Here is a 26,889-nt window from a genome sequence, read left to right on the forward strand (position 1 = left end):
TTTTTAAATGGCAAGACATTTGGTAAATCTATGTCTCCATCATATTTTTCTTTGATATATCTATCGTCAATCGTAACGGGATCCAAAATTATGCGAAAATTAAGTACTTCGCGATCCTTGTAACTTAGAACGGTGAAAGTTGGTACATGAATTTTTCGTTTTTAAAGTATATTGGAAGCAGCGTCAGGTGTCTTTTCTTATGAACAGCTACCCAAAACTACCTCATATGACCCGCATCCTATTAAAAGTTGTAAACTTGAATCAATTGCGGACTTCAAAATGACAGTCACAATAGTAATATACAGTAATATATGTTCTATTAACATTTACTCTCTCTAGCCCATCCAAACTTATAAGGAAACTCTGCCTCACAATGTATATTGTAAATGCATGCCGAATTTGAGGTCCCTTGTGGCACCATTTAATGTTATGCAACTGAGGTAATTTTTTTCCTGGGTTATTTCGGTCTGATATGAAACCATTTTGAGGTGTGAGACGGAAAAAATCTGGGACGTAATGAAATAAGCACCAATTTCATAGATTAAATATACATTAAATATATTTTAAAATAGTGTTTTGTGTAGTAGAATTACGTTTTGTTATTTCTTTATGTCTTGTTCTGTGTTATCTGTAAATTTAATGCATTTATGGACATATTTCATGGTTAAGTAACTATCTAGGTTATATTTGGCAAATATCAAACTCCTCTGTCAAGAAAAGCGCTACGTTTAGGTATGCCAATATGGATTTGTAGAATGTCGATTTAGTTTAACTGACCTGCTTCTGTATATGTAGTGGTCAAAAACTTTAATTTGCTAACCAGCAAAATACTCTTGCCGATGATGAACTTGATCTTAAAAAAAAAAAAAAAAACTCATGTTTCTAGATGAAATTATCGATAGTTATTTACAAAGAAATAATTTAAACTAAAATTTATTTATTTATTTTTCAGGTGAAAATCCCGCTGCAATGCAGCATGGAGGAAGCGCATCCTGGCATTATAAGTTACATATTTGGAAGTGGATTGCGTTTGGACTTACACTTTTTGTTCATAGATGACGCTATATACCGTCTTTTTAGAAATATAAGTGAAGGTGTCATCTGTTTGTTTTTACATACAGACTGTATCAGGCATTCATGTCAATTCGAAGAAAATAATAGAAGTTGAAGCGAACGATAATATTAACTAGTTGGAAATTTACCTCACTTCTGATAGGCTTCTGATAACATTTGGAATATTTCTAACCAACAAGAAAAATTTTGTAAATCGAGTTTTTTATGCAAGGCAGTAAACAAATTAAGATCCTTTACTTCTGTATTCTGTTTTGAATATAAAAATAAAACTGTGTATGAACTTTACACATTTAAATTAGCGGGTAGCATTGTTGTACATTGGTTTTCCTTGCAATAATTTTGTATGATTATATAATGCGATTTCAAAAGCATATTATAAACAAACACGGTATCTATATTTTACACTCTCAACGTGTTCAACATAAGTACGACTAGTACATCCTTTAGACTTAAGTGTGACATCTAGAAAGTCTCTGCCATTGTTTGACAAATTATTATGCATTAAATAAATAATGTTCTAAAGTTGTGTGTGAGAGAAAGATGGCACCAGTTGTTAATATTGTCTATGTTTATCATAATTATTCCATTAGAAATGCGATACATATTCATGCTCTCAAAACAAAGAAGTAAATAATATGGAAGCTTATAATTAAAATAATTTTAAGTGTTACAGTCCGGCTCAATGATATTGATGTTAAAGTTCTATCTTCCTTTTCACAATACTCAGCGTAAGTAAGTTACGATGTCTAGTGGCTTGGGAGAAATACTATTTGCACACGAATGTGTTTATCATGATAGTGACAACATATTTAGGAGAAATTAAATTGTTTCTAAAGAATTAAAAATAACCATTCTACGTGGAGTGCCTCATATTTTATTGAAAGTTTCTTTCTTCAGAGAAACGACAATATAAAATAGTCTTTACTCTTCAATGTTCTTTGTTCGAAGTATTGTGTTTTACTTCGAACAAAACGTTAATGACCAGGCTATGTTTATAACAAACATTCTGCCTTTCAGTGACACAGTAAAAACACCAAATCTTGTTTAGTTTGACGTATGCATTCATGGTGTGTCTTGCTCTCTTAGGCAAAACATTTATTTGTACACACTTGTTTATGACTATTTGTGTGTTGTACCTGTATTTAGAAAGAAATGAAGTTTAGTAAGCCCAGTGCAAGTAATATGTGTCATTAGAGTGGATATAATATTAAAGTGAGAAGAATAGTGTTCAGTGCTCATTTTCGTGCTGAAGTTTTACGTTTAGCTTGTATGCGGAAGGAAATAACTTTCCACTTGCCCACAATTGGTTTTCACCTGATGTCAAGAGATTTGAGCCAGATTTTAACTCTTTTTACTTACATAATACGAAAATCTTCAATGTAGGCGTCTTCAGAACGTGATTTACATTACACAATGTATCTTTTAAGAAACAAAAGCTAATTTTTGATAAGTCAACAGCGAGAAACTTTAAAAAAGGTATCGCGGTAATTCTTGGAAGGTGTTTATCGGATGGAATGAAAACTGAATGTCGCTTGCCAGCATGCCAGTTGTGGACTATTTTTAGGTATCCAGAAAAAATAGTGCACTATTGCAACGATAATGAGGCAAAAATACTACCACAGATATATGGGCACTGTTAAAAGTCTAAACATAGTACTAAGTTTTCAGATATTTCAAATAAAAAAGTTGTTGAACTTGTTCTTAAAATAAACATCATTGCTCATATAAAGAAATTAAAACATATGATCCTGTTTCCACTGAGACAAATTTATTGAATATGTTTACGTTCAATGATATGCCCTGATAAGAACATTACAAATTCTAAGTATTTGTTTGATTAATTTATCCAATTTTAATAAGCTATGCGAGTCCACTAGTTCTTAAGAATATTCTCTGGCATCTATTTACGGACTGTCTTGTGCAGTGCATCTTACAGGTGCTCGATGAGTATTGGTGATATAAGAGTTTTCCAGTGACTACTAAATCCAGTGACTACTAAATCCAGTGACTGTGGCGACTATTTCATTTCTTGGTGACATAAGCGTTTTCTTTGCATTTCGGATAAGTACATAGATTAGAAGAATGTTTGGGATGCTAATCCTGTTGTATTTAATAGTACAAAGTTACTGCCGCAAATTCGCGTTCCTGTTTGATTTCTGTGTCTTCCTAAAGGCTGTAAAACGCGTTCTTGTCCATTATTCCATTAATTCAAACTAAATTATCAATTTGGCAGTCTGTAAAGCATCTCCAAGCAGTTACACTACCTCGTATATGCCTTACAGTCAGGATGAAAGCGCTCTTCGGAAGAACGACACACAAACTTATAGAATATTTACTTGAAAAGTTGGAAAATAGATTTGTAGATCCAGAGTGCTCTTTTCGATTGGTTATCATTCCAATAATTATTTTGTTTTACCCAAGAGCATCTCCTTGTAGTGTTTACTGTTTGGAGGAATAATTTCTTCACCTCAATCCTACCATCAAGATCATAGATCCGAAAGCGCTGTGCCACCGTCCTATTTGATACCGATTAAATATAGCTCTTCCATAGATCTATTCGTTTTTCCGAAGCTGTTGATGTTCATTCTGTTCCCTTGTTTTTCCACTGAACTTGTTCTGAAGAGAGGTTGCTATTCTTGGAAGATCTGTGCGATTCTGTGTAATATTTATACTTCTTTGTCACTATCTTTCAGGAGTCCTATACATTGCTCCAGCCCGTTAACTGAGCTATTTTTCGCAGAGAATAACTGTTTCCTCAAAATAACCAAATGAACACGTGCTTCGACTGTTAGTTAACGATTTTATAGTATTTACATATTCACACTATTCAACTGGTTCACGCGAATAGAAACACTAAAATCGCATGTCTCAGGTTTGAATCCAAGTTTGTTGATATTACGACACGATTAATTAGCGCATACCAACTGATGTTAAAGTTGAGAGATAACTACTGACAAGAGCTCATACACACAACTCTAGGTGTCGCTGACACGATGCAAAATCAAAGCTGACGTTAGTTATCTGATTATTAGTTTACTGTTTAGTGAAAGCTGTTTGTTTTCATTAAATTTGTCTCGATGTCAACATGACCATGAATTTTCGTACCCACATAAGAACAACGTTGCATATTTTCAAAAACGAATCCAACAAGCATGGTTTTCTATGAACACATTATCTTTTATTAGGAAAAACATATAAAATGAATATAAGAGAATGAGTGTATACGAAATATACAAAGGTATACGAAAACAACTCCAAAACTATAGAGCAATTGAAAAGAAATATTTAAACAGAAATGGAAGTAATTAACAAGGATAAAGCTTCACGGAATATAATAGCGAGCGGAAATGAGCGTTTCTGAAAACGTGAAATCCACTGAATACTCTAAAGCGCCAACTTAATGCCAGCGAGGCTTGTTAGCTATACGTAAGTAATTGTTTCTATTGTAAACTTTTGCAAAAGATAAATTTGTTTTATGGCAAATCACATTGGCCATTAAACATGAGAATGATAAACTTTTTTGCAGGATTACTATCAAAATACTTTTGCCTAAATGCTCCATTTAACTCAGTATTCGAATATAACCTTTATCATTTTAAAAACAGAAAAGTAGTAGTATCAGTTTCAATTTCACCCTATAAATATTGCTTACCTTAGTCTACTGATACATACCATAGAGATCTACATACTGATACATACAAAGCATCTTCATTCAGAACTGCTGTATATCTATTCTACGTGTCATCAGCTATATTAAATTTTCTGAGTCATTCTTCGTCATTTAAACAAATTTTGAAACTTAACGTTACAGATTGTGTCGTTAGTTTCCTTGTCAAAATATTTGTATGGACAATGCTAACAACTGTCACAACAACCAAGTCAAAGCCTTCTCGTTTCAAAAGATATACAAGATCAATCTAGGTTGTGTGTATTTACTAACACACTGTACAAAAACAGTTAAAAGAGTCAACAAAGAAAAGTGCAAAAGAAATTTTAGACATAAGACTTACATATTTACCAATCAAATCAAATGTATTGAGTGTGTCGAAATGGACAGTGTCCAATATATCTGCAAAACATGCGGTAAAACTACAGCGTTGAAAAGGAACAGTGATAGAGGGAAAATGTTCAGTGTCAGGCTCTGGAGAGAATTAAGCTAATTGTCATTCAGAGCTGTCCTGTTGGATGGACTGAGATCCAACTGATACAGGAGCTCAAGGAGCATCTCCTTCTTTCTCTGTCGATAATCGCAGTCCAAGGCGAGTTGCATGACACATGATCCATATGCTCTTTCTAAGATGATAATGTCCTCACTCAAACATTTGGAGTTTTGGGGCGTTTTTAAAGAAACATCGAGATGAACTTCTCCTGGCCCACCTAATATCTGGACCTAATCATTATTGTAATCTGTTTTTCAGACACAATGCTGGTGCAGATTTCCGCCTTCACATCTCTCACAAAACTGATTGAAAGGTGTAATATTTCACTTGCGTAATATTCATGACTTCTATGACTCAATTCCAAATCGCATAATAAGTCTTCTGAGAAAGAAACATGTTCCAATCCATATCAATGTTGTAGATTGAATTTTGAACCTTTTCCAATAAAGTGGTAAATATCTTAACATATAGTTTCATCTCTTTTCAATTTGCTATACTTCAGGTTTGTTCTGTCAACAGTTTATTAGCTATTTAGATCGGCGCGTAATAGCGATTCATTTTACCAACGAACCGTGGATATAGTTTAAATAAAAATGGAAAGTAGTAAAGAAACTAAACCACAAATTTAGTAACTTTCTTATTTATGCTAGAATACTAATTTCACTCAATGCATTATACAACAGGTACAGAGTTTACTAGTGGTTCAACAACATTTACACTGTGTAACTGAAACCTTGCAAATAGAGTATTGACAACTAATAATTTTTTTCTTAAATATTCGTTATATTTATTATATTTTAGTAAAACTGGACAAGTCGATGCCTTCATTAAAATCATAATTAACACAAACCGAAAACGCGTAGTTCATGTATGATTTTTTCTGTTAATGAGTTTCCATAGATGTATTTCTATCACTCATCGGTCATCTGCTGTTATTGGAAGTTTCAATGTTTCTGAGAGAAGTACGAGACTTATTTTATCGGATTCTAACTACGTTTAAAGGTACTTATTTTTTTCTTTTCCATATTTCAATCCTTTTCTTTAGTCTGAAGTCAGTAGAAGTGCGAATTCTAGTTTAAGTTATCACATGCAATGAAGGAATGTTCACATTTGCACATTGTGTTTTCGAATTGATAGTTTAGTAAAATGTCAACAACTCTACATTATACTTTTACTTGTGTCTATAAACTTTTTCCCATCAACTTTCCATGTAATGAAACACAAATATCTCTCTATCGTTTGTCGGAGTTACCTTTCTCTCAGAAAATTAATTTCTTAATCATCATTTTCCTTTCAATTGATGCAATAAATGAACTTATTAGTTTTCTTCTCAATATAATTCGGAAAGCAATACATATATTTTACACTTTCTTTTATATTTCGTGATGCATGCTATGGAGGAAGAAACATATAATTCACCAAGTTAATAAATAGGATTTCACTTTAGAGTGACCGAGTTTGTTTATGACTGGCGAGACAATTCTCGCTTCCAACGCTTGACTTAGTCATGCGAATTCATTCAAATTATTATCAGATTGAACTTCTAATTCTATTGTGGTTCTATTAATTAGCCAGGTAATGTTGAAGAGCATGGTACGTACGAGTTTCATTCTGAATTGTGTATTGGGTCATTCCATATGAAGTCACCAAATTTGAAGCTGAAATGTGGCTCATATATCTTAAATTTTTCTCAAAATTTGTGTATGTATTACCATATTGAAACATAACACACCTGTAAAATTTTACAGCTCTACTTCAAAGGGGATTCCTGCAAGAGCCATTCGAAATTTGGAGGTTTGGTGCAAAAACACCTAAGTCCACCCTCGACTTAAAGTACTGAAACTGCTAGATCTCTGGAGATATTGAAGCTATTTGAAAATGGTTTTCACTAAAACAGTCTTAGAATTTGTAGCATTTAAAACATTGTAGTAATGAACTTCCCAAGTGGGGTTAAGCATATGAATTTCACCATCAAAGAGAAAAATAAATGAAAAAATAACGTCAAAATTTGGCGATTATTTCTGAAAAAGGTCCACCTAACATCAACCTTAAATTTTCAAAATAAGTAGCTCAGATGTTCCTCTTTAACATATTAAAAGAATTAGGGGGGGGGTATTTTTTGTATGTTCAAGAAAAACAAATTATGACATAATGTAAGTTGAGGGCGGATTTAGACACTTTTTGCACAAAACTCCCAAATTTCCAATTACTGTTTCCAGTTTTCCACTTTGAAAATGTTTATACTTATCACGGCTGAGGTGATTTAATAAATGAACTGTGCCAGAAATTTGAAACTTCAAGTACCATTGCTGAAACTATTCACGTCAGATTCTGTCATTAGTTCCAAAATCATGGTCTATAACATGAAAACTGTTGAGATATTTCAAACAACCAAGTATCTTGTTCATAAAGCCCAGATGAATGGAAAGGAGCATGGTATTTTAGCCAAACCTTGTTCTAAAAAGGACATAGTATTCCTGAAACAACTTTAATTTAGTCACAGGAAAAATGAAATCTTTGAGTTTTTACGTCCCAAGATCATGCCGGTTAGGCTAAAGAAGACGGTGATTATGAGAAATGAATGAAATGGTGGAATGAAGAAAGGGAAAGAAACGGGAGAACTTCGAGAAAACCCACGAGCACAGTGTTTGTTCACCACGAAGTCCACATGGCGCGAGCTGGGATCGAACCAGGGACCCCAAGCGCTCTAGGTGAACGCTCTACCACTGAGCCACCGCGCCCCCTTTAGTCACAAAATTTCACAAGTGATGAAGTACCCTGAAATTCTGGATTCATTGTCGATGTCATTAAGTGTATGAATTTCACCATCTAAGAGAAAAAAGAAGAAAAAGTAATGTCAAAATTTGGCATTTTTTTTCTGAAAAAGGCCCATCTAACATCAACCTAATTTCTTTAAGTAAGTAGCTCTGGTATTCCTGTTTATCATATAAAAATTAGGAGGATGTTTTTTGGTATGTTGAAGGAAAAAAATCGAGTCAGGTCTCATTATTTAATTTTCTAGAAATACAACTTGCATGGCTAAATATGTTCCTTTACAATGGTTGATGATACTTATGAAAAAACCTGGAAACTCATACCTTAAATGCAATTTACAAAGGTTATTTTAAAACAATATGTGCCTATTACGCAGAGAATATAGTGCTCTTTGATTTAACAAAAGGAACATTGAACAATAGTGAACTATCGTCGTATAATACACAAATAACATTTACATCTTTATTTGATTGTAAACAATTTTTTAAATATTGAGTCTAAGATCTCTTATCACCAATTTCAGAGAAAGTCTTCTCAAAAGCTAGAATTTCTTCTTCAGAAATGCTGTAATTTGTGCCAGTACCAATTGAAATACTCGGTACTTCAATATTAATGATGCAGTTTCCGTATGGAATCCAGCATGTGTCAGATGTTTTTGACCAGAAAAACATTTTCGTGGGTCCATGGGGATGAAGGAAATTCACATTAGTCACGATGTTCCTGTGAATTAATTCTCAACTATTTTTCCAATCCATCATTTCTTTTCATAAGTACACGCAATAAATTGCTCACATGAAATGTTAATGACTTTCGATTCTTTGAAGAGAATACACAACTGACTTCACGTTTTGACAGGCTGGTGTTTATAATGATAATTTTCACGCGTCTCTTGGAACGTAATGGCTTTTTTAGTCTTTTTTTGAAGCATTGGACGAATGTTTGCAACATCTTCCGTCACAAAAAAAGTATGACGTTGGTTATAGTTTGACAAAATTCGAAGAAAATGGCAACAGTAACAATCCAGTTATCCAGTGACTTCTGTAAACTAGCATACCTAGCTAGACATTTCAGCGTCCCACCTATGGAACCGCAAACACTCTTATCGTGGCTTGTGGCAAAATAGTTTCACTCACAAGTGAGTCTAAAATCACTCATGGAGGCATAAGTTGACATAGTTTTCTTTATAGTTTTTATGTCAGGCTGCTGATCCATCTCTAAAGTAGATAACGTCTTTAATCTGAGGAAGAACATCATTAACGTACTTCAAAAGAATAGCTTGGAAAGCATATAATGTTAACTATACTCCTTTCTGATCTTCTGGGCTTTACGGACAAGATACTCGGCTGTCTGAAATGTTTCAGCAGCTTTGATATTAGTCCATGATTTTGAAACTAATGACAGAATCTGATGTTTCAGCAATGGTACTTGAAGTTCAAATTTCTGGCATAATTCATTTATTAAATCACCTCAGTCTTGACAATTTTAAACATATTCATCGTGGAAAACTGGAAACAGTCATTGGAAATTTGGGAGTTTTGTGCAAAAAGTGTCTAAATCCGCCCTCAACTTACATTATGTCATAATTTGTTTTTCTTGAACGTACCAAAACACCCTCCTAATTTTTTTATGTTAAAGAGGAACATCTCAGCTATTTACTTTGAAAATTTAAGGTTGATGTTAGGTGGACCTTTTTCAGAAATAATCGCCACATTTTGACATTATTTTTTCATTTATTTTTCTCTTTGATGGTGAAATTCGTATGCTTACCCCCACTTGGGAAATTCATTACCACAATGTTTTAAATTCTACAAATTCTAAGACTGTTTTAGTGAAAACCATTTTCAAATAGCTTCAATATCTCCAGAGATCTAGCAGTTTCAGTACTTTAAGTCGAGGGCGGACTTAGGTGTTTTTTGAACAAAACCTCAAAATTTTGAATGACTCCTACAAGAGTCACCTTTGAAGTAGAGCTGTAAAATTTTACAAGTGTGTTATGTTTGGGTACCACAACATTTTTGAAAAATTTGAAGCAAATCTAAAACATATGAGCCACCTTGATTTGTTGATTTATTATTATCTCGATATATAAAACTTGGTCTTCTTTAATATCTCATTTCTACAAGTTCAAATTTGCTTGAGCATTTGTGTCTATCGTTTCTTTAATCTAGTTAAATGTTGTTGATTATCTATTTGAATAATACTGTTACTACTAGTTTCTGAAGATTAGTAAAGGTAGTGATTGGCCTAAATTACTGAAACTGATTACTAGTCAATTACAACGACAAAAACTTCGGAATCACCATTACTTCATCAATTCTATACTGTCCTATATGTGGTACTTTCAATACTAATCAACTAAATCGGTGAGTCTTGTCAAATACAATTTGTATCTTATTTTCGAAGACAAGTCCTTGATATCGCGTAGTTGAAAGGTCTTTAATTTACTAATCGTTTAACATAAGCACTCGACGGAAAAGACTGAATCTAGAAACTTGCCACCTTTAATATAAATATATTTTCTTAAAGAATTCAAGTTTATCGAAGTGTGCATGAGGTATCAATAAAGAAAGAAGATTTGATAATAAAATTGGTAATATCTCGTCTTCGAGTTAGATAGCTAAAGTATTGAGTATATATACGATCAATATTATTTTCATTCGGGCTGATTATGATACTACGTTTCCAGCAAGCAGCATCACTAAAACCTGCAGTGGAAATTTGGCAATCGAAGTAATATCTGAAATAACAAATAATGAAGTGCATCAATGAATAATGGTGGAGAACGTAAAGCGAAACGAAGTTTACTACACAGTATCCTTCTACCTTCCTTCCTTTTTGAGAACAAACTTCATAACAGCAATAATACAAAAAATTGACACATTTTGTTTTGTTTCCAGAAATCACACTTTTATCAATGTTTAATCCTTCATTTCTTAGACATAATCAAATTCAAAAGATTTGTGTTTGTTTGGAAAATAAACAGGAATCGTCGTATTTTTATCTTCTTAATATTTTCAGTTCTACAATATGTGTAATTCAAAATAAAATCTTCTTATCAATAAAACTTAATCCTTGCAAGACCTATAAGTTAGATTCTGTTATTGAACATGTCCGCGAGATTGGATATGTTCGGAGTCCTCAAAAATTGTCGACTTTCATCCAACCATAAATAATATTTTTATGTATAAATACACAATTGTAGTTTAGAAAATAATCCAGAAATAAAGGTGTTGAAATCCGATTAAAGAATTATTATTATTCGTTCGTATGCGACATCATTTAAATGTTGTAACTTTAACTAGATTTTTCATTATTCAGGATGAAACGAGAAGCCTTGTACCGGAAAGAGACAAGTATTAGTTTGCGTTAGAATCACTGTCTCGTTTAGAATGTCCCAAATAAAGATTGAATAGCAGTAAATTATATTGAAATAATTATTTTTCCGACTTAGTAGATATTTCTGTAGGTTAGAACAGAGAACAATATTTAATACTTTAAAAGAAAGACTATTCCACCAAAAGTAAATATTTTATTAAAATATATGCTGAAGAAATATTTCGTAGGCTCTTTGAATTAGCACAATTTACTAATACTAACATAGTCATTAGGTATCCATTGAAAGATAAATTAAACAAAGAAAATGCGGCTTCGTAAATATTGTATACTAAAGAAAGTCTGTCTTAAAGAAAGTATTTAGAAATTTGACACATTCCGGTTATAATTAGGTTCTAGAACAAGAATTAAACTACAATTGAAATTAATATCAGTGGACATGTAAACGTACACATATTTTACCGAAGAAAAAAGAAGAAACTTGTATAATAATGAGTCTTCCAGATCACTATATGATTTTAAATTATCTGCTATAGGAACATGGAATAATATTGAACAATCTATCTTCCACCATAGTAATATGAGCATTTTACAGTTTCTTTTTAAAACGAACTATTCAGAAACTGCTGCATTTTGATTCTTATATTATGAATTGTAATAATTTTGTTGCCTTTATCTATTATTCTATTTATTTCTATCGATTGTTTGGAAATAAAAACATTCAGACTTTACAGTAGTATTGAAAATTAAAAAAAATGAACCAATAGACAAAAGTAAGATGAAAACACGATTATTGAAATAATTTCTAGTAATTATATAATTACACAGAATTATTCAGATAATACTACGATGTAGAAGGTTCTAACTCCCACCACCATTTGCAGCCTGCACCACTGTTTGTAATGATTCTTATTACATAATCCTAAGGAATGAATATAAATGTACTTGAAAACGATATATATTGTATAATATTTCAAGAAGTCTTTCGGAGTCTGTTATACATGTTCACAACACTTATGTCTACACTTTCACTTTTTTTATAGAAAATATGGAAACTTTTAAAATATTTCTTTCTACTCTGCAATATTATCTTCTGGGAATTATATTTCCACACATTCATAACTATGACTTTTTTAATTTCTAATTCATCCGTAAAGGGATTGAGATGTCTACGTCTCGGAATCGCGTTAGTTTAGATATCTGACTTTTGGCATCATCTCGTCCATTCATTTTAATAAAATTAAAAAGTGTTGTTACTGTTTGGTTGGTCAGTTCGGAGTTTAGCATATCTTTTCAGCTTAACAAGAGATATGAACCATATGTGCACTCATCGGGAATCTTTCAATAGAAGAGAAGGAAAAGCACGAAGATGAATACAGGTAAGTAGTCATCAAATATCTGAAAGTCTTGAATTAATTCTTTACTTTACAAATTTAAAGTCCAAGCACCAATGTTATTCTCTGAAGTTAAGAGCTGACTAGAAATTGACACATTACTGGAAATTCGATTTCGAAAAGGGGGAAATAATTGTAACAATGATTAAAATACCATGTTCATATCTTGGAATCCCCTAAGTTTAGAGATATTAAGTATTTATTTGAAATAACTGATTCAGTGTTTTTGATATTTGGCATGGATGAGAACAAAACACAATATAAAGCTTAACTTACCAATAGCTCGGAATTAATTAGGTTTACAATAAAGAAAGTGAGCATTCAGAATTTTCACTTAAAATAAATAAAAACGTTATTCTGTTTTCTTGTATATTTGACTGAAGGGACAGAATAAACGTAAATATATAGATTAAAGAGCACACTGTAGCTAAAGGAGATGAAATATAATTGCAAGTGAAAGAGCTGTTGGAATGGTAAAATGGAAGAAAACGAGAGATTTATGAGAAAACTAACGGACATTTCCATCTCTCAGTGCTCCGCAATCTTCAGTCCGAGGAACAGATAGAAGTGTGACACAATTAGACACAAAGGTATCAGGAACGAAGTGATTTTTTTTATTATGGAGCGATAGACAAAAACATGAATAACATAAAGGGGCACACACGGAGAAATACAACACCGTATGCTTCTTATTTATACTGTACACCTTGTTCTAAAAAGCGTGAGCGCATTCTTTATTGCTGTTTTGAGGCAAAATTTTCTAAGTCCAACTTCGGGTATCTTTGGGAAAAGGAAAACCAGAGGTTCGAACACCCAAGCCTACCTTTTCAATCAGGAAATATTGTGGAGATGTGTTTTTCTTCTTTGAAATATAATAAGATTTGTTACTAAGTGCAGAAAAATGCAACATTGATTCAAAAACGTACGTAATGATACAGTATTTTGAAACCATACTGTATGCTACATTATGAAACCATGTATGCTCGTTTGTCATTTAGCCTTCCATGAGTAACAGAACATTTAGATAGATAAAGGAACCTTTCCATAAGTAAAAGAAGAATGAAAAGAAAGACATCAAATATAAATTTTCGATTGCGTAGTAAAGTAAAAGACAAAGTAGAACGAAAACAGAGTTTATAATGGATATGAACGTCATTGTCTTGAGAAAGCAAGTTATATTTCTTTAGAAGTAGCTAGCCTAGAGTAATCATGTTTGCTCAGTGGTAAACCGTTGGAGTTCAAATTGTACGGTCGTGAGTTCGGTTTCCGTTTGGGTCAACTTTTTTCTATGACATTCTATTTTCCGCAATGCATGCAAATTATATGCATTGTTATATGCATGTTTGGACTTACATTAAAATATATCAGTTGTGTGCATATATACATACGAGGTGTTAATGAACTATATCGACAAACTGTAAGAGGTGATTTCTCACATCAAATAAGTCAAAAAGCTCCTATGGACCTGTGAGGAAAAGTGTATAATTTCAAAGCTACGGCTGTCCAAAATCGCGAAAAAGACAAATTTCAAGAGGCCCTATTTCGAATTCGAGAAAGCGTGGAGTAGTGGTCCTCATCTGTTTAAAGGAAGCCACGCATACATGTTCCAAAAATGCAACTTTCATTAATGTTCAATGGGTGTGCAGAGTATTCCCTGCAGAGTGAAATTCGCAAACATACAATTAACCGAATTTTGAAATATGAATTTATGATTGGTCCAAAGTATCAAACGATAAGCCTTGACATTAGTGAACACGGAGTCCTTTAGCAGGATGTCAGAAGTTTTAAGGACCGTCAACAGCATGGTCTCTCGTACTCCGGAAAATGTTGTAATGTTTTATTTCAAGCTTATAAGTAAAAAAAAACATGAAATTAACGTGACGAAATACATCGCATCACACGTTATTCCAAACACACACACACACACACACAAACAATATGGAGCTGCTAATTCCTAACACTTCCGAATTTCCCTCTGAAGCACTGGATGTCGATTGTTGTCAAAGCTTACCTCCTGCCTACTTTCGATCCTCCTTGAAACCAAGCTATATGTGAAACCTTTCTTGAAACCATATCTGAGAATTACACACTGTAGGGAATACCATGCACACCAATTGAAAATTGATGAAATGTGCCCTTCCTTGACTTCGTTTGCGTTGATAAGAACCACCATCAAGAGTTCGTCAAACTTGAAACAGGGCCGCTTGAAATTAAACTTTTTCTCTTATTTTGATGTGAGAAATCATCTCTTAAAGTTTGTCGGTGTAGTTCATTAACACCTTGTATATACCACCTTATTCATATAATCATTGCAGAACATTAGTAATTATTACGTTTAAAACAACATCTGAGGTAGATGTTCACCGAACGTTGGTGTATGAGAATGTTAAATACAAATTAAGAAATTCGTGTAAGAGCAATAAATAAGTACGTAGTGAATTCAGCTAGTAATCATACACAGGTAACTTCTCAATATTCGCATTACAGCATGTGATTTACGTTCTTCAAATGTAGTCACAGACGTACAGCATATCCAAAATCGGGTCGTGGTTCCAGAAAAACTAGCTATCCTCAAACTGTCACTTAAGAAACTCACGACCTCCAAAATCATGTGAAGAGACTGAATAAAGTCACAACGGAACTTCTTTACATAGGATTTCAGTTCAATACTCTGATATGCCTTTGTATATGGAAGTTGTAATGCCCTAATCGGTCCCATTCATATATATTTACATATATCTATCCATATATATTTAAATGTGGATGTATGTATGTGTGTGTTCCAACATAACACATGTATACCTTGAGTAATTTTAAATATATTTCTTACAATCTGGAAAAGAGTATTGTCGGGTTAAGTGAGGTGAGTGGGAGGGAGGTACATATAAGAGAATGCTAGAAAAGACATCTTTGAGGTCCACTCTAAAACTCGGTTCGAAAAATTTTCCACAACTCGACTCGAACTTGGGTTTAGTTTCAAGTCGAGTAGAGTCAAATCCTATATAGGTCCAAGTACTCTCTTCAAGTATTTTACACAGACAATATTTTTTTATTAATGATACTACTACTACAATTTATTATTATTATTATTATTATTATTATTATTATTATTATTATTATTATTATTATTATTATTATTATTATTATTATTATTATAACATTGCCGTGTATAAACATGAAAGATAGGCGATTTGTATTTGAATACTAAAAACGAATTGAGTGATGACCCCGGTAGTCGTGAGGTCTACGAGGCAAGGACATGGTTTACGACCCCATGCCGTAAGTGCCGGTGGACCACCGTTGGGCAACTAGCGACATGTCATCAAAAATTGGCTGCCCGCAGCGACGATTCGTGGTGGCCTCACTTCCATTGTGAAAATTATACCGCAAACGGCAAAGAAGCGAGGAAAAGCCAATGAATCACAAAATTACTCCCTCAAAATGTTAAATCACTAACTAACTAACTAACTAACTCGATGGCCTATGGAACCCGAAGGTTCAATGCCGCGTTCACAAAAGCTCTCCACTGACTTCTATCCTTAGCTAACTGCATCCAGTTTCTACTTTGTATTCCAATCTCTGCGAGATCCATCTTACTATTGTCCTCCCATCTGCGCCTCGGTCTTCCTAATGGTCGTTTTTCGATTGGTCTTCCAGTCAAGACTTTGAAAGCGTTTCTACTTTCTTCCATTCTAGCTACATGACCCGCCCACCTAAGCCTCCTAGACTTGACGACCCTAACAATGTTGGGTAAACCGTATAAAATATGTAGTTCCTCGTTATGAAGTTTCCGCCATTCCCCATTCCCGTTGCTCTTGGGTCCGAATATTCGTCTCAGGATCTTGTTCTCAAATACTTTCAGTCTATGTTCTTCCCTCAGAGTAAGTGACCATGTTTCGCAGCCATACAAAACAACAGGCATGATTATCATTTTGTATATTTTAAGCTTCAAATTCCTCGACAGAATTCGCGACGACAAGAGATTTTGAACCGAATAGTAACACGAATTGCCTGCTTTTAATGTTAAATCACTATATGCGTGATATGTTTGCATTAAGGTAAGTCTAAAAAGCACTTAAGGAAAAGTACCACGTGGTGGACGCAAACCACCGAACTTATGATTACTAGGCGCCTGTTTCTTCGACTTCGCCACGGACTTAAAGAAAACCTTGCTTGTAGAGGGATAAATCGTTGAGGTGTTTTCAATTTTTCCAATCAGATTGCTCCTTTAGCCGTGTATATTCGATGATAACCGTTTGGGATCAGATAAAATGAGTTCGCCATGAAATTTTATAAAAAAATGACACGCGTGTATTTACTTTACTTCTTCGTACTTTCATATTCATTTCATAATGAACGGCGAGAGTTGCCATCTAAATTCATACAATTATACACACTCAAGATTTTTCACTTGTTTAGGAATAATTCGTCCGGAAAAAATAATATATAATAATGACCGCATGCACATGAATGAGGATAGTTTGTGTTGGTCCCTTGGCGATTCTGCTTGACGAATAGAATGAGCGTGACCAAAATGAAGTCCTCGTTTCTACGCGGTCTTAACTACAACACCTGCCTCTAGATATCTGTTTGTACTCTATAAAGCTCTGCCACCAGTTGCACAAAAGCGGTATTTCTTCGACGCGTCGCTGTATCAGCGATCGGTATTTTCGGGCAAGTGGTCCAGTAGATGTTGCCGACGTTTACGTCATTGGGGACGTTCTGGATTTGAGTTCCGGAGAAGCAAGAATCCTTACTCGAGCCAAAAACTGTTAAAAGTTGTGAGGCACAGGCCAAACATGTTCAAAATTGGTCGTCCTGGGCTCGTGTGGGCTAGTGTTTTCAATGGTTAGTGCAGCACGACGCGGAATTTGACAATATGCAACATGAATTTTTTGTCTTCTTTCGATGTCACGAATTACCTCCGCAGTTTGTGCACTCCTTTTAGGTTTACCCTATATACTTTTATTGATGCCCACGTCCTTTAAGGGTGCCTCGTTATAAAAATCTACATTCGTCTCATTATTTAGACCAGACGTGATGCAAGCAGTGTCCCATTCGTGACAAACACTAAAAGTATTCCACATTACTACTTACATTTCCCATGACTGTCACTTTCCAGCCTAATCAGGCCATGATTTCAATGAGCTGAACAATCGAGTTACTTATCAAAATAGACTCGACTCGAAACTCGATCTCAAAATCAGTAACTCGGCTCGGAACTCGAATCAAGTAAATTATCTTTGACCCGACTCGAAACTCAATTCGAATTGGGTCAATCCATACGAAGTGGTCCAGAGGTGGTTGCTCAACCATCTCCGAAAATTATAAAACTTTGAGTGTGACAAACCTCGTCTACGAGAAGGTCAATAACATCATTCATGTTGTCGTATGTACAAGTGTTCCTGAATGGCGGCCATCTTTGTTGTCGGTAGAATGCCATTTTTGCATTTGTAAGCGTTTACGAAAACTACAGTTCCTCAGGACGTACGTATCAGACGAACTCCAAACAAAAACGAACGTTTAGAGGACCGAATGTGAAACACGGCTTCTAAATGAATATGCAGGATTGCAAATTAATACGTGAAATCACTAGAAAAAAATACAGAAAATTATAGTTTTAAAGCGGCCGTGTTTTGGAGTGGCATAAAGTGGGGGGTTTATAAGTTTTGTGCTGAATACTAATACATGTAAAGAGTCTGCATAAATATCCACAGCTATGATACTGGTATCGTAGATTTATGGGTGGCCTGTGATTTTGATGCCATGTTCGGAGTGCAATATCTCAGGAGGGCAAAGTGCTAAAAATTGCTGCTTAGGCCACAAAGAAATTCTGTATGTGAATAAACTATTGCAAAAAAATCATGACTGATGTTACATAGAGAAAAAAGTGAGGACATGGTAAAAACACGAAGAAAGCACGCACTTGACAATGGTCGTAGCCCGGAAAAAATAAATGTTTTGATATGTTTCATGCTAGGTCTCAAAAGCTACGCATGGTTCAATAATTAGAACCGCTTTGTTTGTGTTCAGTTGTGTAAAAGGTTGAGATGGCGTTTATTCCATCTTTCGAGCATGTTCATTGCCACGTCTACAAAGTGGACAATTTATCTTGACCATTCGCTATAACTGACAAACCAAAAGAGAGAGAAAAGCGAAATTTTGTACGAAGCAGCTATAAGAAGGGAGACATCTTTATATGTACTAAACAGAAAGACTCAACGAACAGTGTTGAACCTCATATAACGTTATATTTTTTTTCAAATGGCACTACGTCAGTTTATTACACATTTCAAGTCAACGCGTCAAACGTACACTTAATGTACCACATTTATTATTCAGTGTTGCAAACTAAGGATATACTAGTATCATAAACATCCAAATTTAGGAAGCCTCTAACCCAAATACAGCATAACGGAGAAGCACAGGATAACGCATATCGAAAGTACTTTCATGTTCGATACCATGATCATGGTACGACTTGTTTCCAATGAATATTGATTAAATTACCAGGGCTTGAGAATTATTATTTTTTTGAAAACATTAATTTCGAAAAAATACTGAGATAAGTATCATATCAAGTTTCCTGTATGTTTTGTAATAGATGTGTAAATTATTTTGGCGTTTACAGCACATCGATACCTCAAACCGTTCAGGAAATATGATAAACATTGATAATGTTTGCAACACTGCTTAAATCGTGTAATTGCGAGAACTTCTTGTAATTACAGTATCTAAAAGCTATTGATGTAATGCTATAGAAGAAAAGGAAAACAACAATAATTTTAAATATTTTTCACAATCACGACATTTTCAGCAGGATAGGATAGATAGGTGTAACGCAACTTTGTGAACACATTAACTTTCGTAACTGGGATTGAATTTCAATGATACTTTGCTGATACATTAAATTCCTTAGTACTGCGGTCCAGTTCGACGATGAGTGTCGTGGGTGCAAAAGGGAGCTAACCCCCTTACCATATAGACGTGGCAATGATCATGGAGATAGAAAGATGGAACAAACGCCACTAGCAAGCTTTTACACAACTGAACACAAACTAAAGCAGGCCTAATTATTGAACCATGCATAGCTTTTGACATATAGCATGAAACATATCAAAACATTTAAATTTTCCCGGGCTGCGACCATTGTTAGGCGCGTGTTTTCTTCGCGTTTTTAACATGTCCTCACTTTTCTCTCTATGCAGTATCAGTCATGATTCTCTTGCAATTATATATTTACATACATAATTTCTTTATAGCCTAAGGAGCAATTTTTAGCACTTTGCCCTCCTGCGATATTACACCCCGAACATGGCATCAAAATCAACGTATGGCAAGATAGTCCCCTCACTTTAGAAAATTGAAACAATGACTAGGTCATTCGTTTGTACTACATTTGTACCGTTTGTACCGAAAATATTTTCGTTTGTACCATTTTCTTTATAGGGTTACTTGAGAAGTCAACTGTGGCTATCTTGGCGGCAAGATAGCCCCCCGTATCACATCAAACAAAATTGAAATACCATTCGAAAGCAAATCGTATGTACCGTTTGTACCGAAAAAAGTTTTGTTTGTATCCTGATAGTTTTCGAGAAAGAGGGGATGACATTTGGGGTACTATCTTGGTAAATAGATGGTGGACAAACACCGTGTGCGTGGGTTTTCTCGGGGTTCTCCCGTTTCCTCCCACTTTCTTCATTCCATCATTTCATTCATTTCTCATATTCACCGTCTCCTTTAGCCTAACCGGCATAACCGTGGGACGTAAAACTCAAAGATTTCATTTTCATTTCATTTGGTAAATAGATAAATAGTATAAAATAATTCCACCGCGATAAATAGTAATACTTCTGGTGACGTTTATGCCCAAGTTCAACCCATTAGTAACCCTGTGTTGGGTGGAATGGTGACATGAAAAAATAAAAATAACTGATATAAGTATCGAATCCATAGTCCAAAGTTCCCTAAGTTGATTGCCGACACTCCTTGTACTATCTAAGTCTCTAAGTTTAGCTTTCATTAGTACACTGTGTTGGTAGAAAGGGTTTGACGTGTAAAAATTAATCAAAAAGGACTATATTAGTTTGGAGTGAAAAGGGATGAAAAATAAAAGCTATCAATTAACTGAGATTAGTGTTGAATTTATAATTTGGGTTCGTCAAGCTATTAGACTACAATCGCAATAACATTCAATGCCACGTTTAGGCATGAACGAGCAACTTAGATGGATTTTGAATTTATAGGGGCAGCATCGAAGACATTGCTCGCATAGCTCTAAATATTATAATGTATACATATAAATGTATATTCCAGCATAGCTCTGGAATGTCTGGAGCAACTTTTACCACGTGGTCTGGAGCAACTTTCAATCTTTCAATACGTGGTAGACATATTACTTTCAATCTAAAAAAAATATTGTGGTAGTAAGATACCCCAAGGGGTGGAAGTTGGGAGGAGTGACATGTAAAAAAATGTAAAACGATTGATCGCAGTGTGTTACCCATAGTTTTCTGGATCATTGAGATGAATAGTGATTTTTTCCCGATGGCGTTTACGTCCAAATTCATTACCACCTTCAGAGGATGAGGGGGTGGAAGATTTGAATAATAAAATGTCAAGAATTACTGAAATATTTATCAAATTCATAGTTTTCGGTGTCGGCAAAGTGTTTCTAATAACTTTGGAAGGTAGTTTGTACCCACTTGATGATGGGTTTTTAATCATACCAATTTCTCACCGTGAGAAGAAATGATAATTTCAACTAGCATATGTATCAAGCCAACCTTCGCAATGGAGAAAAAAGTTGTGTAAATGTATGTTTCGTATTTTAAATAAAATAAGACATGTTAAAATTGTACTAAATAGGAAAATCCCCGAAGAAGCCAATCGGCAATTTTAGTGCATAGCCCACCCCACCAGAAAGCAACAAATCTGAAACGGTTCACGGTACCATCCAATAGAACCAAATATATAGGAGTTTGTCTGGCTAAATTAAGACCTCAATGATTTATCGCTCTACAAACGAGGTTTTCTTCATCGTTTCCGTGGCGAAGTCGGAAGAACACGCGCCTAATAATCACATGGACGGAATGGTGGGGCAAGACCAGTAGAAAAGATAGTTGGATATAAAAGTTGACAATATCCGCAGTTTGCTTTTGCTTGTTTTGCTTTTACCTTTTCCAGGCACCTGGCTACGTAAGGGCTAGTTCTAGCCTGATTGATGCCCCAGCAATATTTCTATTTCTACATTCTACAGTTAATTTAATAATTCATATTCACCCGGTCTTCGTGCCTAAAGGACACAACCGTGGAAAGTAAAAGTTAATATTAGTGATGTCATAAGACTACAATTGGGCACTTTTTGTTTTACCATGGTTCATTATACTTTTGCAATGATAAGACAAGTGTTTACCTCTTCTGATATCGGTTTCGCACTTTCACATTTCTAGAGGTGGCCACGGAGTTTTCAGTGAATAATTTATTACCATCTTCGGCCCTCGCTATTCTGAACAAGATTAGTAAAGAGACTAGAAACCGTTTTCATCTTTTTTTAAATATAAATTAAATGATATAATACTTGATTCCCCTTGCTGTTTATAAATTTTGAGTTGGACTCCGCCTGGGACCCTCCGGGGGACCCTGGAGCAAATGCTTTTACTTCTATACGAGGTATCTTTGAAATGATGGAAAACGTGTTTTCCGGTTTTGACATCTGTTTCACTGCTTCAGACTTTTAGGGGTGCCAACGGACTGCATGGATACCATGCCTCTTTATTCTCTCATTTTTCAGCTACAACAACCCAAGACAACACCCCTACTTGAATATATTGTGCGCAAGACGAGCACATTCTAGCATGTTTGTAAACCATAGTTCATACATAGTTCAATCGTAGCTCATAGTTAACAACTTGCACACCAGGCCAATTTATCTATAAAGGAACCGTAATACCAGATTATTACATTCTGTTTAATAAATTTGTTCACCAGTTATGGGTATTTAAATTCAGTTAGAATGCTGTACAAACCTGCAGATATAGGGTCAAAACAAAAGTTCTCACTTTCATCATCACTTGATACAAAACTGTCATGGCTGTCATCAACTTCCGCCTCCAAATTTGGCATATAATCGCTGTCCGAATCAGACATATTTTCAATAGAACACAATAATAACAAGTGTAATACAATTCCACCTTAATTTACTTACGTCGTTCATAAACACGCCGCGTAGTAGCTATGTTTTCAGTAACTCAATTACTGCTAATGCCATTTAGCGAGTGAAAATGAAGGTTGAAAATATCGACATGTGAAAAAATCACAGCTTAAAATACCAGATAACAATTACGACTCAATGACTACTAATGTCATCTAGCGAGTGTAAATGAAGGCTAATAATATAGAGATCAGAAACAATCACGGCTCAGAATACCAGATAGCAATTATGCACTGTGTTTAACAATATCAGGTAGAAAGAAGTTGTCTATGCAACAATAACATGAACGTACGCAAGTACGTCCATGGTATTTATCTGCGACGTTATAAAAAGGTACGCACGTACGTCCCTGCTGCACAAAGGGTTAATACATGTCATTTTTGAAAACTGTCAGAACAGTATATCCTCTTATCCTGTTTTTACTGTCCTTACAGGACTAGTGCATTTCTTAGTGAGTGTCTTTACGAGATAGGTGTAAGTAAAACTTCACACTACGCCCTTTCGAAATTACAGGTTGATCAGCTGTACTTGGCCTGTGCTGGGGTACTAACGAGGGCCATGGACAAGTCCACCACAAGGACGCCCATACAAACGTGAATAGGTTTTCCCACTATGGACGTACCTGCGTACGTTCATGTTATTGTTGCATAGACAACTTCTTTCTACCTGATATTGTTAAACACAGTGCATAATTGCTATCTGGTATTCTGAGCCGTGATTGTTTCTGATCTCTATATTATTAGCCTTCATTTACACTCGCTAGATGGCATTAGTAGTCATTGAGTCGTAATTGTTATCTGGTATTTTAAGCTGTGATTTTTTCACATGTCGATATTTTCAACCTTCATTTTCACTCGCTAAATGGGATTAGCAGTAATTGAGTTACTGAAAACATAGCTACTACGCGGCGTGTTTATGAACGACGTAAGTAGATTAAGGTGGAATTGTATTACACTTGTTATTATTGTGTTCTATTGAAAATATGTCTGATTCGGACAGCAATTATATGCCAAATTTGGAGGCGGAAGTTGTTGACAGCCATGACAGTTTTGTATCAAGTGATGATGAAAGTGAGAACTTTTGTTTTGACCCTATATCTGCAGGTTTGTACAGCATTATAACTGAATTTAAATACTCATAACTGGTGAACAAAACTACCAAAATTGTCTCAGTAACGTAAATAAAACTGTGAAACTTCTTTCTAGAGAAACATTTTTTAGTTCTTGTAATGAAATGAAGCTAAATATAAGAACAAATCAGCATCACAGATATTCTGCCATTATTGGCAGATCACTTACCGCAACCGAGAAGCTTCTATAATGCACAGTCTTCCGCTAATTTTTGTCTTCATGTGTGATCTTTCTGTTTTGATGTCGTCCATTAATTGTAATCTGCTTCGAAACCACCTTCTCTTTCTTGTCGCAATACCCTCTACCACTTTCTCTTCGTCTCCTTGTATCTAAAAAAAAAAAAAAAAAATGGGCCCCCGCCATTTTTGACACCCTCCATTCATTCCGTTCGACAGCCACATTTCGAATGCCTGCAGACGTTTTTAATCACTTTCGCGTATGTCCATGTTTGTGGCCCATACAGTACAATGCTCCACACGAATCACATTTTTAGTATTTTTTCTTAACTCTTTATTCAAAGTCCCAGAAAATAATCTTTTCTTCTAAAAATGTTTCCTTCGCCATTCCTATCATTGCTTTTATTTTATATTAGCACTTCATAAAATCAATAATAATACTAAAAAGATATCGAAAACTTGTCATGTGTTCTAATTTATTCTTTTCTGTTTCTATATTTGACACCGAACCCTTCGTACCAAGCACCATATCTTTTGTCTTGTTCTAACATGTATTTTCATTCCATATTCTTCATAGCTCTTCCTCACGTTTTCTAACATCGTATGGATTTTCTTTCCAGATTCCGCAACAAGCACCACATCATCTGCAAACTGTATACACCTAATCATTCTACCTCCTACAGAAATGATTCATTATGTAGATTTCTTTTTAGTAACTCTTCTAGATAGTTATTATATATTGTTGACGACAGACAGCATTCCTCTTCTTCCAATTTCACTTTCCTCATTTTCTCCTTTATTCCAACATTTTTTTTTGGTTTATACATAAGTTTCTTATGATTCTTCGATCTTTCCATCCAACCCAACCTTCTTTAAAACTTCCAACAACAATTCCAAATTCACGCTATTAAAAGCCTTTTCTAGATTAATAAATACTACATTCACCTTTTATAAAGGTTTTACTGATCACCCTTGACAATCCAATTGGATTTCTTGTGCCTTTCCTCTCCTAAACCAGAATTGTTTCTCTCAATTTTTTCATTTGTTCCTCCATACAACTTTCTTCTCAGAATTCCAAACAAAATATTGCTGCATGTGATATGAGACTAATAGTTCTAAATCCTCTCATCTCCTGGGTTCTTTTTTTTAGTCATTGGAACTATTATCGTCTTTAGAAAGTATTTTCGCCACTCTCCTGTTTCACATAGTTCATTATAAAATCCGAATAATTTTTTCTTGCCCTTGTCTCCCATATTCTTCATGAATTCAATTGGTGTATTATCAATCTCGGTTGCATTTCCATTGCTAATCTCAAATAGCTTATTGAATTCATCCCGAGGAATACTAAATCCTTTATCATCCTCTTCTACTTCAACATCTAGGCTTAACGGTCTCTCCGTACTCTCATACAATTCTTCCTGTCTTCCTAAGACTTCAATTGTCTCGCTGACTATCTTCCCACTCTTACTTTCCACTGCTATCGTAACACCCCTTCAATCCTCCGAAGTTCCATAGATTTCACCTCACTGTACATTAGGGTGGGCCGAATTTCAACTTTTTTCGAAAATCGGTTCGGCGAAGTCGGTTCGGCGGTTAAAGGGTTTCTTTTAGTGGGCAAGGTGTGAATTTTTCAGAATTTTTCAGAATTTTTAGTCAAAGCCTTCATGTGCCGCATCGAGGTTTTATCGAAGCAGTATGCAACACGCACTACACGGTACCATATTTCACGTTTTTGGCTGTGTAAAATGCATATATTCTCGTTTGTTTAAAATTCAACCGTAGGGACAGCTTGAACTATACGTAATTTACCTTTCCAAAGCCCATTGTGTGCAGTTCTTCGCTTAAATTTGCCAAATTTCAAGGCTTAAGGCAAGAATGTTGCCTTTTTTATAGGTATATATAAAAAATTGATTTTTTAGCCTAAGAGCAGACTTTATTTTTTGCTGTAATGCATTTCATTATCAACATTCTTGATCATTTATTGTTTGGCCAAAATAACCCAGAAATCACCACGAGGTGCCTGCACTTCAAGTTCCGCCCTCCCGCCCTTCGTGCATGGTTTTGCTTGTGCCCTCACTTACTTGCTTTACTTTTCTACAGAGCATACTCTTTTTTCGATCCGAATATTGGCATTTCCTTGCGAGAAAGCACGGCACAGCGTATGGATCTGTCGTGACGTGTTGGTCTACACGCGGATTGAGAAGCTTGCGTCGCCAAACACAACATTCGCTCTACTGCTTGGGTATTAATCTCGCAAGATGTTACAGTGACTGGCGCTAGACCGCGTGGAGGGGAAAGAGTTGGAGAAGCTAAAAGACAAAAAAATTGTGGACTTTTCTACTTTTGAAGATAAAAGTTTCGGAAGAACTAATGAAGAGAAAGACGATGAAATAATGAAATATTTGAAAGGAAACTTCAGTAATACACTTCCAGTTGACATAAAAAGTTTATTAAAATGGTGGGAAAATCACGAAAATGATCTCCCGTATATGTCGAGATTAGATAAACGGTTTCTCTGCAAGTAGTGAACGAAATTTTAGTGCAGTTGATACAGTGAACCAGTTTGAGCAGTCAGAGTATGGATTCCATTCTTTTTCTTCACAGCAATCAAAAATGACTTCCTTGAGGGCTGTC

The 26,889-nt window shown here is 34.9% G+C and overlaps 1 protein-coding gene across 3 annotated transcripts in view; it reads left to right on the plus strand.

The window, feature by feature from the left end:
- Positions 1-7,060, plus strand: part of LOC145666534 (zwei Ig domain protein zig-8-like) — a 721,413-nt gene extending 714,353 nt beyond the window's left edge. For 2 of the 3 annotated variants that reach the window (XM_081733839.1, XM_081733840.1), the window contains one exon: positions 953-7,060. In XM_081733839.1, coding sequence (XP_081589965.1) covers positions 953-1,059 — 107 coding nt within the window. In that variant the 3' untranslated portion in view covers positions 1,060-7,060. The remainder of the gene's footprint in view (positions 1-952) is intronic. The other variant, XM_081733838.1, reaches the window with a different exon arrangement.
- The last annotated feature ends 19,829 nt before the right edge of the window (positions 7,061-26,889 follow it).

The sequence above is a fragment of the Thermobia domestica genome, chromosome 12 (genome assembly GCF_964235325.1).
Source record: "Thermobia domestica chromosome 12, izTheDome1.hap1.1, whole genome shotgun sequence".
Lineage (NCBI taxonomy): Eukaryota > Metazoa > Arthropoda > Insecta > Zygentoma > Lepismatidae > Thermobia > Thermobia domestica.